Raw genomic sequence first — 13,069 nt, forward strand, 5'->3', positions numbered from 1 at the left:
TTACATTCATCATCCATATTGGATGTATTTTTACCCAAAAAACAAAAAACAAGTGTACATCTCTCTTGAATATCGATAATAATCAGCCATATCATGGATCTATTTCATTTATTTTAACCAATAAAACCAATAAAAAAACAACACTTAAGATTAAGATTAACTGCAACAAACATAATGATAACCACTTTATGACAACCACAACAAAAAAAATGTATGCTATTTTAACAACAATTAAAAAAAATACAAATACAATTTACTATTCTTTTCTTTTAAAGAGAAGATTTTTGTTCAGAAAACAATAGAAGAAATTTTGCAATATTTTTCTTGTTTTTTGGTAAAACATTTTCGATAGTTAGTTGGACAAGTTTATCATTCATTTCATCAAGTTGATATTTATCAATCAAGGGAAGATAAGTTAATAATGTTTGTTCATTCAGATTGTTTCGTATGAATGTTCCACAATGTTTCATTAATTGTTCATCACCATAACAATTGGCCAAATCAATAAGTTGGTCTATATTGGATTGATTGATTAGGATTTGGCCCGTATGTAACATCCGTAGATATGCGTAATAGACATCATAATGATAATCTTTGATGACCACTTTGCTATTTTCCTTCCAATCACCTGAAAACATTCGACTATAATAATGGGATGACATTTTCAGGTGACACTTTGAAGCCAATATACGTTTATCACCGATAACAAACTCGACATCATAATTATCCGGATTATTCAATAATCCAATTAATGATATCGGATTATTGAATAATTCTGATAATTCAATAAATGATATCGGATTATTCAATTCCAACACATTGACAGTTGATGCTAGACCATAAGTGATTGGTGATTTCCTTACCATTGCTGATGCTTCGGCAAATGATTTGGGTTGACCATCCAATTTTTTGGGTGGTAACCAAACTCCATTATTCATCATACCTAATACATAATAATGTGATGACTGATCCAATGCCAATGAAAAATCGAGATCATTCCTACAAGCCACACTTTGCACATTTTCAATTGGTATTTTGGTCGGCACAGAAACATAATTAATAGGATGTTGACCATCACAACATCCAAAAATCTGACCATCTTCCAATAAAAATAATGAATGACACATGCTGACCACAATATTTTTGATTGGACTATCAATAGAACCACCAGGAAATGAAACAAGTGAGGGTGTTCTTCGTTCATTCCTATCCCCTAGACCTAACTGTCCCGATCCATTATTGCCCCAGGAATAAATTTGATTATTATTGGTGAGAGCAAGACTATGGTTCCCTCCACAAGCAATTATTTTGACATTTTTCAAACCAGTATTTACGAGAGTATCATACGATGAATGTGAATTAGCGATCAATTGACCAAGAGTATTACTTCCCAAAGCGAAAACAGTGCCATCTTGTCGTAACAACAACAAATGATGCCATCCGCATGCTATCATTTCAAAACGATCATTACCGGTGGAAATCAATCGCAAAGTATTGTTCGTTTGCCATCTAGAATTACGACTGGCTAGATAGACTAGTCCATCATCTGTTAAGACGACAACGAATTCATTGCCCGAATCGACTTGAATAATTTTCTTATCATTCAAAATGTGAATCTGTTGTGGTCGTTTGGGATTATGTTGTAACGATAGCCATTTGCATATTTCCTTACCGTAAACATAGTTAGCATCGTTGGTCATAAATAGATAAATGGATTGGCTCCAAAATGTGGTTTTTTTATAAATAGATTCGATATTTTGAATAAATTCTTGATCAATATCTTTTAAATCACGTTGAAATAATTCAATATCCACGTAATTATCAGTTGGTGATTTTTTCATTTTAATCGAAAATTAAAATTTTATTTTCAGCAAAAAAAAAAATCACAAAATGGAATGCACACACACCGCTGCCAAAAGCAAAACAGTATTTAAATAACAGTGTGTGTTCAATCAAACACTTATCAAAAATTAAAAAATCGATTGAAACGTTTGGAGTATCCAAGGATCTGGTCATAATACTTTATTGATCAAATTGATTGATAATATCTATATATTGGGTGTATTGTTACCCAAAAAACAAAAAATAAGGGTACATCTCTCTTCAATATCGATAATAATCAGCCATATCATGGATCTATTTCATTTTTGATTAGCCTGATTTCCAAATAAGATCAAATCAAACCAAAAAAAACAACAATTAAGATTAATGATAACTGCACAAACAACTTTATTGCAACCACAATAAAAAAATGTTTGTTCAAATGAAAAGTCACTAATAATTGCAATGATCCATGATCATTTCATAATCATTACCCACCACACACACATATATTTCATACGATGGCCAAGTCCAATTGGTGGCTAAATGTGTAAATGTGAAAAAAAGGTTTTTGCATAAAACAAATCATTTATAAAGTTTTTTTTTGAAAATTTTTTAATTAAACATAATTAAAATTTTTAAATTTTTTTTTTAATTGTCATCCTCGACGACGTGGATCACGACAATTGTTTGCAAGGAATTGTATATAATTCATCAATTCCTGCTTTTGTGTTTGGGTGAGTGAATCACCCATTTGATCAACGTGATATTGTATTTGTGACAAAAAGTCATGTACACAAATAAAATAGTTCGGATTTCTTACAAAACGAACTATTAATAATAAAATTTCGCGAAAATTTTCGCTAAAAATTAATGTTTGTAAATTATTATTGTTGTTATCCATATCTGTTTTCGATTCTATAATTGATGTTTGATTCGATTGTATTTTTTCCAATTTCTTTTTTGTAAATTGGTATAGTAAAATTATGTCTTGAATGTAAATGAACGACTGTAATTTATATACATTTTAAAACAATATTGTTTAGGTTGATTAATTAAAAAAAATATAGTCGATATATTGATTAGTTTAATCAATTAATTACCATTAAAAAAATTGAATTTTATTACTACTCTTTATTGGAGTTGCTTTCCACACATTAAATAAATCATTTACAATGATTAAAAAAAAATAGAATAAAATTTTATTTATTATTACAAAATTCCAAAAAAATTACAAAAAAAGAAACACAAAGATTCATACAGGAACTAGGAAACGATGATGGACACTCATAACACGGAAACAATGACGACAATGATACTTGAACACAATGATAATGACCGTATTTGACCGTTCGTAAAGTTTGCAACATAAATTTTTCTTCTCTTTCTTTGCCAAGGCCAGAACAATATTCTATTGAATTTCAGTTCGTTTATTTTACAGAAAATCTATGAAGAAGAACACCAATTGACCAATTTTTGCAGGATAACTTGACCTTTTCATCCGATACGTTTTACGCTTCTCTTCGATCTCTACCATTTGGGCGGCCAAAATCCGTACTCAATCTTCGTCCTTACACGATAGCGTACGACTAAGAATCTTATTATGATTCATAATCGTGATTTCACGGCGAATTACCGACAAATTTTCATTGTCCATGGTTTTTCTTCCTGACACCAGAAGAATGGTACACAACACTTTTATTACTTTATTTTGAAAAATCTTTTATATACAATGTAAAGCGTCAATCAACACCGATGACTTGCGGCCATTTAACACAACAATAACAAATAGGTAAGATGACAGTATACAAATTTTTTTAAAAATTAACGTACAGATTTAAAGGCTAATCATTATTAATAAAATTAAAAAAAAATTCAAGACTTTAGTAAAATATCATTATTTATTAATAAAAGCAAACAACAATTATCATTATTTAATGATATTGATAATGATCATGATCATGATGTTGACGTTGTTGTTGTTGTGATGGTGATGGTGCATAATGATGTAACATCAATTCAATATAATTATTAAAACCTTCGATTTCATCGTGAGTCATTACACGACCAAGACCAAATGAATGATAGCGTATAATTCGTAAAACATTTTCTTCATCACCATAAAAATCTGGATTGATTGAATATTGAAAAATGATAAATATTATTCGTTTTAAAGTATCGAAAAATGGTGGTGGTAATCGTAACATTATTCCAATTTATGAAATAAAATTAGTTGAAATTTTGCTTTGATGTGATGTGATGTGATTGACTCGATTCGATGATAAGTTTGGTTAGTGCAAATAATATTCGATATATAATTAAGAAAACTGTTATTAATACATTTTCAAACAATATTGTTATGTTTGTTTATTTGTTTGTTACAAATAATGATTGTTTTTAATTGATTTAAAACAAAAACAAAATGTATCAAACGAGAGATTCTGATTGCATATGAAACAATATTATAGATTCAAAAAATTTGTTTTACTATTTCGATTTCTCTTGAATGTTTAGAAAATTACATACGATGAACAAGTTGGTATTTAAAATGATTTTATTGATTATAAATTAAAGGTATAAAAGCACAATGTTAAAACATGTATATGAATATGTGTAAAAACAAAGACAAATAAATAAATAAATAAACGTCAGATGTTCAGTGACGACGAACACCCATTTGATCAATTCAATATTGAACTCGACAATAAGTCATGTACGGAAGTAAAATAGTTCGGATTTCGCACAAAACGAACTATTAACAATAATATTTGCTAAAAGATAAATTTTGTTTTTTTAGATTTAATAGTTTAGAACTTTAGACTAATTATTCAATATAATTGTTCAAGGTATCTAATTCATTTTGGGTTAGTGAATCCATTTGGTTTGTTATATAACGAATTCGAGCCATGAATTCGTGCTGACATTGGAATATCTGCGGATTTCTTATAAACAGTACTGTAAGATACAATAAGTTGCGGATATTTTCCGCAAATGTTAATGCATATTGTTTTGGTTCTATAGAACTAAAATTCTTTAGCAAAAATTGTATATACGCGTTAAGACCTTCGATTTCTTCGAATGTCATTGCTCGATATGTAAACCACGTGTTATATTTCTTATTTCTATCATCACATGGTAGAAAAATAAATTTTTTGTTTAACGACTTTGAGATATTGAATTGAAGATGCTTGCTCTTCATATTAAAGATGAATTTAAATTATTTTGATTATGTATAGATTAGATAATAAGTGATTGATTAATGAACGATTAATAGATGGAAAGCCTTTCCAATTTCTTGCTGAATTTTTAAACAGTCAGATTTAGTAGCACACTTTATTAAAACTTTTTTGTTACGAATCGGAATCTGTTTATTAATCTTTAGCTGAAAAAGGAGAGCATTATGAATTAAAATTTAAAAGAAAGTCTGAATGATCAAATTATTTTACAAAACAAAGAACAAATTATTATAGCAGTCAGTGGCAAATTAACACTGTCCATGTTTGTTTTCCTGACACCAGTGGCAACACAAGACTTTACACAGGACAAAAAAAGAACAACTTTTATTATTTTTCATCAAGCTTTATATACAAAGAACAATGTCAGCCAGCACCGATGACTTGTGGTCGTGTGATGACGCGAAGTTCAACACAATATTTCAAGAAATTTTCATTAAAAGTGTTAGTAATTAATGATCGAACACAAATAAAAACAACTATTTTATTTTATTTTAAAAACACAAATCATCACATCAATAAAACAACATCACATCTAACAATAATAAAAATAAATGAACAACTGACATCTATCATAGTTGGCCTTTATATACAATCATCAAACCGCATGATTAAATGAACGTGACTTAATGTCATTGTTCTAACAAAAAGCATACATGTAAATGGTGTGCACAAACAGGATATCAAATCACAAATATCGTACTAAAGAAATTTTTATTTTTTATTGTTTAATAACAAACGTATCATTATCATTAACGATAGCGACGACCACGACGAGGATTGCAAATTCGTTATCGGTTTCGATATTGTAATTCTTTCAAATTGATTTTATTAGACAAAAAAAAATTAGTTTTATAATTAGTAATTAGTTTTTTTTATTAAAAAATTTTTAAAAAAGTAAATAAAAATAATGATCAAATTCCATAATGAAATCATCATCCGTTATATCATTTTCATCAAATAAATTAACAGTAAATGTTAATGTTTGATAAGTAATGATTTCATCAATATCATCATTATCAACAAAAACATATTGCCTGAATATTTCCGGATTTCGTTCACTTAGAAATACGAAATGAATGTTTAATCGTAATTTTATTTCGTACGAATTATCCATTCTTTTTTTGTTCGTTTAGGGGAAATTGATTCGATCGAATATTGAAATTAGTAGCGTAAATTCGCAAAGTAATTTCAACTGGAAAATTACAACAAAATTTATACATTTTCAAAACAATAGGTATTTTTTTCCAAATTTATTTTGATTATTGGCACTCATTAGATTAGAATATTGGCTTCGATCAAACGATTAGTAGAAAAGAATCTAATCAACCAATGGATCATGATGAGAACAATAATGATGAAAGTGAAAATATCAATGGAAAAAAACAAAACATAAAATTTAAACATTTGAAAAAAATATGAATAATTTTTTTAAATAAAAATATTTATCAAGCCAATATATGAATTTCAATTTTCAAGATAACTTATAAAATGCAAAATTAAAATAGGCTCATTTGGAGCCGTAATTTTTTCAAAATAAAAAGTTTGAGATATATAACAACTAATTTCGTTGACAATCTTCGTACTAAAATGAATTTAGCTAAATCCACATTGTCACGACCTTTATTGACCTAATCAAAAATGTTTTTAACCGCCTGATTTTAGCTACATCTAAATTTGTCTCTGTCCGTGTAAGGAGAATAAAAAGTCTATGGAACGATCAAAGTCGAAGTCGTTAAACGCTATCGCTAAGATTATTTTAAAAAAATTCGTATTTGCTTTAATTATTTGTAAAAAAAAAATTTTTATTTAAAATAATAAATAAAAATAACATTCGATACAAGTAATTTCATCGCTTGTATCGTCGTTGAAAAATTCCATATTGATTGTACATACATCGTATCGTACAATCACTTGATCATCATCTTCATCATCGTTAACATCAGTAGTTTCGGGAATTGAATATATTATATTTATAATGAAACGGTAATTTCCCGGCAACGACGATAATATTGATTCAATTGATTCCATTTTTGTAAAATTTTTTTTCTCGGTGATATTCAATATTTGTTGGAAAAAAATTTCCAAGTTATTGTAGTTTTGATAATTTTTTCTTTATACAAAAAAAATGTAATTTATATACATTTTTAACAGTATTTTTCTTTTTTTTATTCTAATGATTAATTTAAATAAAAAAAATGGAAATGAAATTAATGAAAGTAATAATTTAGCCAATTATTAATAAAATTTTTTTAAAATAAATTTTAATTAAAAATGTGTTATCCTGTTATCCTTATACAATTTATTTTCAAAGATTCATAATTGAAAAGATGAAAAATGAAAAAATAATTGAAAACATAAAAAAGGAATTTTTTTTTTGATAAAATTTGAGCTATTGAAAATTAATAAAATTTGTAATAGATCATTATAATAATCACAGGCTCATTTGGAGCCGTAATTTTGATGTGTTTGATTGTGTGGACCACAATCGCTTCAAAGTAATCGTTGCCATTTTGAATATCATAGATATTCATTTTGTGTAATGTATTATAATATGTGATTATGTTAGGAAAATTCACATACATAGATTCCAAATGATCCATTTGTATTTGTAGGATAGTATTTTTCTTGAGTTGATTCAAAAATAGAAATTCGATTGTGTAACGATTGATTCAATAATTTAAAAATCCGTAGTGTTCGAGCAATGATCGAAATACAATCAAAGTTATCCCTAATTTTCTTAAGTTTCCCACATTACTACAGCGTAAATGATGAAGAGATACACACGTGAACACAATTTAAAAAAATATAATAGAAAATTTTATTTAAAATAAATTAAAATATCTTAATAAAGTAAACGACAATAATAGTCGTATACAATAAATGGGGTCAACGGATTGTTGTTGACCAGAAAATCGAGTGTTATGGTTTTAATTTCGATGATCACGTGTAGGAAATAGGAAATATAGAATTGAAAATCTTGCCGTGACGCGCAAGTGCATTTTCAGATTTGATGAATATAAAAAAAAACAAAAATGAGTGATTTTTTATAATGAAAAATTTATTAAAAACATAAAAATGATAATATTAAAGATTTTGATGAATTTCGAGCTATTATAAATTAAAAAAATTTATAATTTATCATTATGATATAAATAGGCTCATTTGGAGCCGTTATTTTAATATGCTTGATTGTGTGGACCACAATCGCTTCTAAATAATCATTGCCATTTTGAATGTCATGTATGTTCATTCTATGCAATGTATTATAATATGTAATAACGTTGGGGAAATCCCCATACAAAGACTCAATGATTTCCATTGGTATTATTGTGATAGTATTATTGTGATAGTATTTGGTAGGTAATTCGATTCGATGATAATATTTCGATTGATTCAATCAAATCAAATGCCTTAGTGTTCGAGCAATGATGGTAATACAATCAAAGTTGTATCGTATATATACCATTTTCAAACAATGTTGTTTTTGGTAATTTTTTTCAATTACAAATAATAATTTAGTTAATTTTAATTAACATAATTAAACCAAATTCTAATTGAATTCATAATCCAAACACACAGAGGTTGAGTAATTTAAGAAAAAAAGGGTAATTTTTTTCAATGAAAGAAAATTTATTGAAAGCATATTTTTTTACGTTTTTTTTAGTGTTAAAACATGAAAAATTTTCAATAAATATCACCATTATTAATGATGATGAAGTATTGTGTGATCATCATTTTATTAATCTTATTTACAGAGTTTATATACAAAACTAAATGATAATATGACTAAGGGTGAAATGTGTGCAACAATGATATTGTCCAGATTCATACACTAGGTGTATTATATTTTATTTATTTATTTTAAAAGCAAAAAAATAATACTTATTCCAAGAAAAGTTATTAATTCCATTTTTCCTGTATTTTTTCAAGATAAATTCAATTTAGCGACGAGGCTAATTTAAATGATGAATGTCTCACTATGTCGATGGATGTCAGTTGAGTTCCCCTTCTAGTCCTTCTAGGCAGCATCGTCGTTTGTTTGTGTAGGCACGTTGTCCACTCGCGAAATTTCGTTTGTAGTAGGTTGTAAGCTTTCATTTTCGAAATTCGGAGCTATTTGTTGATTTTGATCCGGTGGTTCAATGTCCCAAAATTCTTCCGGCACTTCCATGATTCTTTTAATATAAAATTTAGCACTTTTTGCTTAAGAAATCGTTAAAATACCACAAAAAAATCGTTGCACAAACCACAGAGACAACCTGCTCACACGTCTTGAATCTGTTAATATTCCAAGAAATATAAGGGCTTAAAATAATTACAAATTAAAAAGGAAACGAAAAATTTTCTTCTTTGCATACATCATTCATAAATGTTATAACAATAATCCAGGAACTAGTAATGTTGATAATTCATTATATCTTTTGTTTTTAAATGAAATCAATTCTTATTCAGTGGTAGTGTTACTTTAATTTATTGAATGAATATCCTTGAATAGGTTTCTTTGTTTTCAAATTCAAATGTTGAATAGAAATTTTCAATAATCATTATTATGGTTGATAAAAAAATCAAAATGATAATTGGCTCATTTGGAGCCGAAATCTGCACGAAGCACATGGTTTGTATTGTTAGATGTATGTGATCATCCTTTTTATTACTACTATTTACAGAGGTTTATATACAAAAACTTAATAGTGAGATGATTCAATTTCAAAGTATGTTACAGTATATTGTAATCAACAAAAACTTCACCATTATTGTTTACGATAATGTTTATCGGGTAAACATTATGGTATTTACCCATTTATTATATTCTTCGAATTTTTCGTGAAAAAAAGACATTTTTGAAATTTTTGTTGTTGTTCTTCAAGCGGCTACAAATTAGCGGTTATTATGGTAATATGTTATAATGTTTATAGTAATGTTATCTAACGCTTGAGGATTATTAGCATTAGTGTAAAGCTGTTTATTAATCGCGGTATAATGGCATGATGGATGGCCAGACCAATTTTTCTTTCAGAAATATCAGAAGGTTGTATGTTCAAATCACTTCTGGATCACCGAATATGTCGCTATCAAAATCTAAATTCTTTATCAATCAATGAGACACAATTAGATTTTAGTTTGAAGAACACAATTTTATTAGGTCTGCACAATCATCATTGAAAGCGAATTGAAATAAACATTGTTTGAAATATTACAAAAACAAATTCTTTTTTTGCGGGTAAAGTCATCAGCAAAAGCAACGATTTTCGAATCGGGAATCGAGTTTTTTGGTAAAGTTTTTAACGATAAAAAACTTGATAAGGCCAAAAAAAAAATAATATTTTGAAGCTTAAATTTTTTCACTCGCTATAGCAGGTTGCGAGAACAAACACTTCGAACCAAACACAGGAACAAACAAAATCGAATGTTTTGGAAAAAAGGAAAAGAAAAAAAAAATCGAGCACACAAACAATGAATCATTCATAAATATCATAACATATGAAATTTTTATTTATAAAATGAAAAAAATGAAAACTTTTTTTTTTAACAGAAAAAATTACACAATTGTAAAGATATTATCATCAACATTTATACAAATTGGTTTTAAAATGCTAATAAAGCCGAAATGCATTTGATTTGTAGATAGTTTCGGCATTCACATTGATTGATTTTTGGAAATTTTTGGTATCTTGCAAATTCCTTTGCAAAATGAATTCGGCTAGATAAGATTCTTGAAATGTTCATGCTTTGTCCTTGTTTGTCGCTTGTTCCGCCATTTTTTCATACTGGCCCATAGCCTTTCTATTCTTTGTGTGTTTACCTTTGTGTCTCAAGGGTCGACAAAATTATACTTATGGTTTACTTTGAGATGATGCAACCCAGCCTCTTCCATTTTTGATGAACAATATCCTTTCCAAGAATCAGAATAGATTGTGGAGCCTTCTTCTATATAAGTCGTGGCATATATCTACTGGAACACAAACAGTTCCATGGATTAATCTTGTAGGTTTTTTTGAGGCAAATTTGAATTTTCACTGATTAACCCGAAGGTAATCTCACAACAATGAAATCGTTAAAAAAATTTCTTAAATGTTCGACATTATTCGAAGTCAATTTATATATACAACATTCGCATATTCGAAATATTATTTCGAACTTTTTAGTTAGTTTTTTTAAAATTCGAATTTTAGAATTATTACCAAACTGAAAAAATTAAAACATATTGAAAATAAATTTTATAAATAAAAAAATTTAAAATAAACGAAGCAACATTCAATTCATGAATGTGAATTTGACTTCAAAAATTGTTGGCCGATTCAGCCATAAAAATAGAAATTTTGTCTCCGTTATAATTCTATAACGGATCAATCTGTCCGTGCCATTTGTAATAACTTGTCGTAGATAAATATAATGGTGATAGATTATTTGATTTTCTTCCATTTCTTTTTTTGATTCGATATTTGCCTTTGCTTCGTTATAGGTACTTTTGATTCGATATATTGTGCTTTTGATTCAATATATGTGCTTTAAATTGGGAAAAAATAATAAAAATACATTCAATTTATGAATGTAAAATATACTTCAAAAATAGTTGGCCGTTCTGATCAAAAAAATAATAATTTTTTTTTGCGTTATAATTTTATAACGGAAAATTACATCTTCTCCATTGATAATCGTCGTTTTTAAAGCTTTTATAAAATAATTATTTAGCAAAAAAAATTAAAACATTTTAAAAAAATTTATTCATGATAAAAAAAATTAAAAAGAAAAATCAAATCAATTCATGAATTTATAGTATACTTTGACAATAATTGGCCGATTTGGCCATACAATGTAAAAATTTTTCCATGTTTCAATGTTAAACATGATAAATATATCATTACCAATCATAGTGTAACCGGTTACATATATATGATGTACGTATATTACAATATTATTCCGGTACATTTCAGTATCCATTTTTTGTTCGTGATTCAAAATAGCCGATATGTTTTTTTTTCTCTGAGGGATAGTTTTTTGCAATTGATAAATTTAAAAACCCAAAAATATAACCATTTTTATACATTTTTGAACAATATTTTTGAAAATAAAATATAAATTAATTAATTTAATGAATCCTTTAATAATTTAATTCAAACACACCACACACAGAAGATGATAATAATGAATTTTCATGGAAAAAAATAACAACAATTATACAGACTCATTTGGCATTCTGTTTTGTTCAACAAAAAATAAAGAAAGAAATTCTTATCATTCGTTTATAGAGGGTGCTGATAAAATGTTATCAGGTAAACAAAAAATGAAGAACATAGAGAATTTCCTATTTCTATTTAATTATAGTTTCCGTTATAATCTATCCGTGCCATTTGTAATAACTTGTCGTAGATAAATATAATGGTGATAAAATTATTCGATTTTCTTTCATTTCTTTTTGTTTGTGTTTGTGTTTGATGTTTTTAATATAAAAGTTGGTTTGGTTTTTTTTGGATCTCTCTTTCAGTTGTAATCTAACAGGAACACAGAAGCAACAACAAAATAGAAAAAAAAATCCAGCAAAGATCGTTATCGTCGTTTATAAAATATTTGTACAACAAAAAAAATTAAAACATTTTAAAAAGAAATTTTATTTATGATAATAAAAAGAAATTTTTTTAAATGAAAGTTATCAATCCATAAATGAATAATTCATTTGAATTACAAATGGCCGACCTGGCCATATTATATATTGAATTTCTGATGTTTTTATATCCAATTCCAAAATGGCTTCATTGCTATTAATTATAACATTTGAAATATATAAGTATTCAAAATAATTTTTAATTGATTAAATATAACAAAAATACAATGGTTTTTATATAGAAATTAAACATTGAATTAAAGTTCAAACAATATAAATGTTTTTGAAATATTGCTAATAGTTCAAACTAATGTTGATAAATGACTAAATTTTCCATTGTTTTTGTTGAATTATGCTTTTGATTCGAGTGATTTGCTTTATTTTGAAACATAAATAAAATAAATCTTTG

The 13,069-nt window shown here is 27.0% G+C and overlaps 1 protein-coding gene across 1 annotated transcript; it reads right to left on the bottom strand.

Annotated features, from left to right (window-relative positions):
- Window positions 1–70: 70 nt before the first annotated feature.
- LOC113791460 (RCC1 and BTB domain-containing protein 1-like) lies at window positions 71–1,913 on the bottom strand. The gene has a single exon (XM_027341240.2). It carries the CDS (start codon window positions 1,839–1,841, stop codon window positions 270–272), a length of 1,572 nt encoding a protein of 523 aa, XP_027197041.2. The 5' UTR covers window positions 1,842–1,913; the 3' UTR covers window positions 71–269.
- Between the last annotated feature and the right edge of the window lie 11,156 nt (window positions 1,914–13,069).

This window comes from Dermatophagoides pteronyssinus, unplaced genomic scaffold, assembly GCF_027571235.1.
Source record: "Dermatophagoides pteronyssinus isolate colony J.1.1.1.1 unplaced genomic scaffold, Derpt_VIB-CSIC_2022.12 sq0019, whole genome shotgun sequence".
Classification (NCBI taxonomy): domain Eukaryota; kingdom Metazoa; phylum Arthropoda; class Arachnida; order Sarcoptiformes; family Pyroglyphidae; genus Dermatophagoides; species Dermatophagoides pteronyssinus.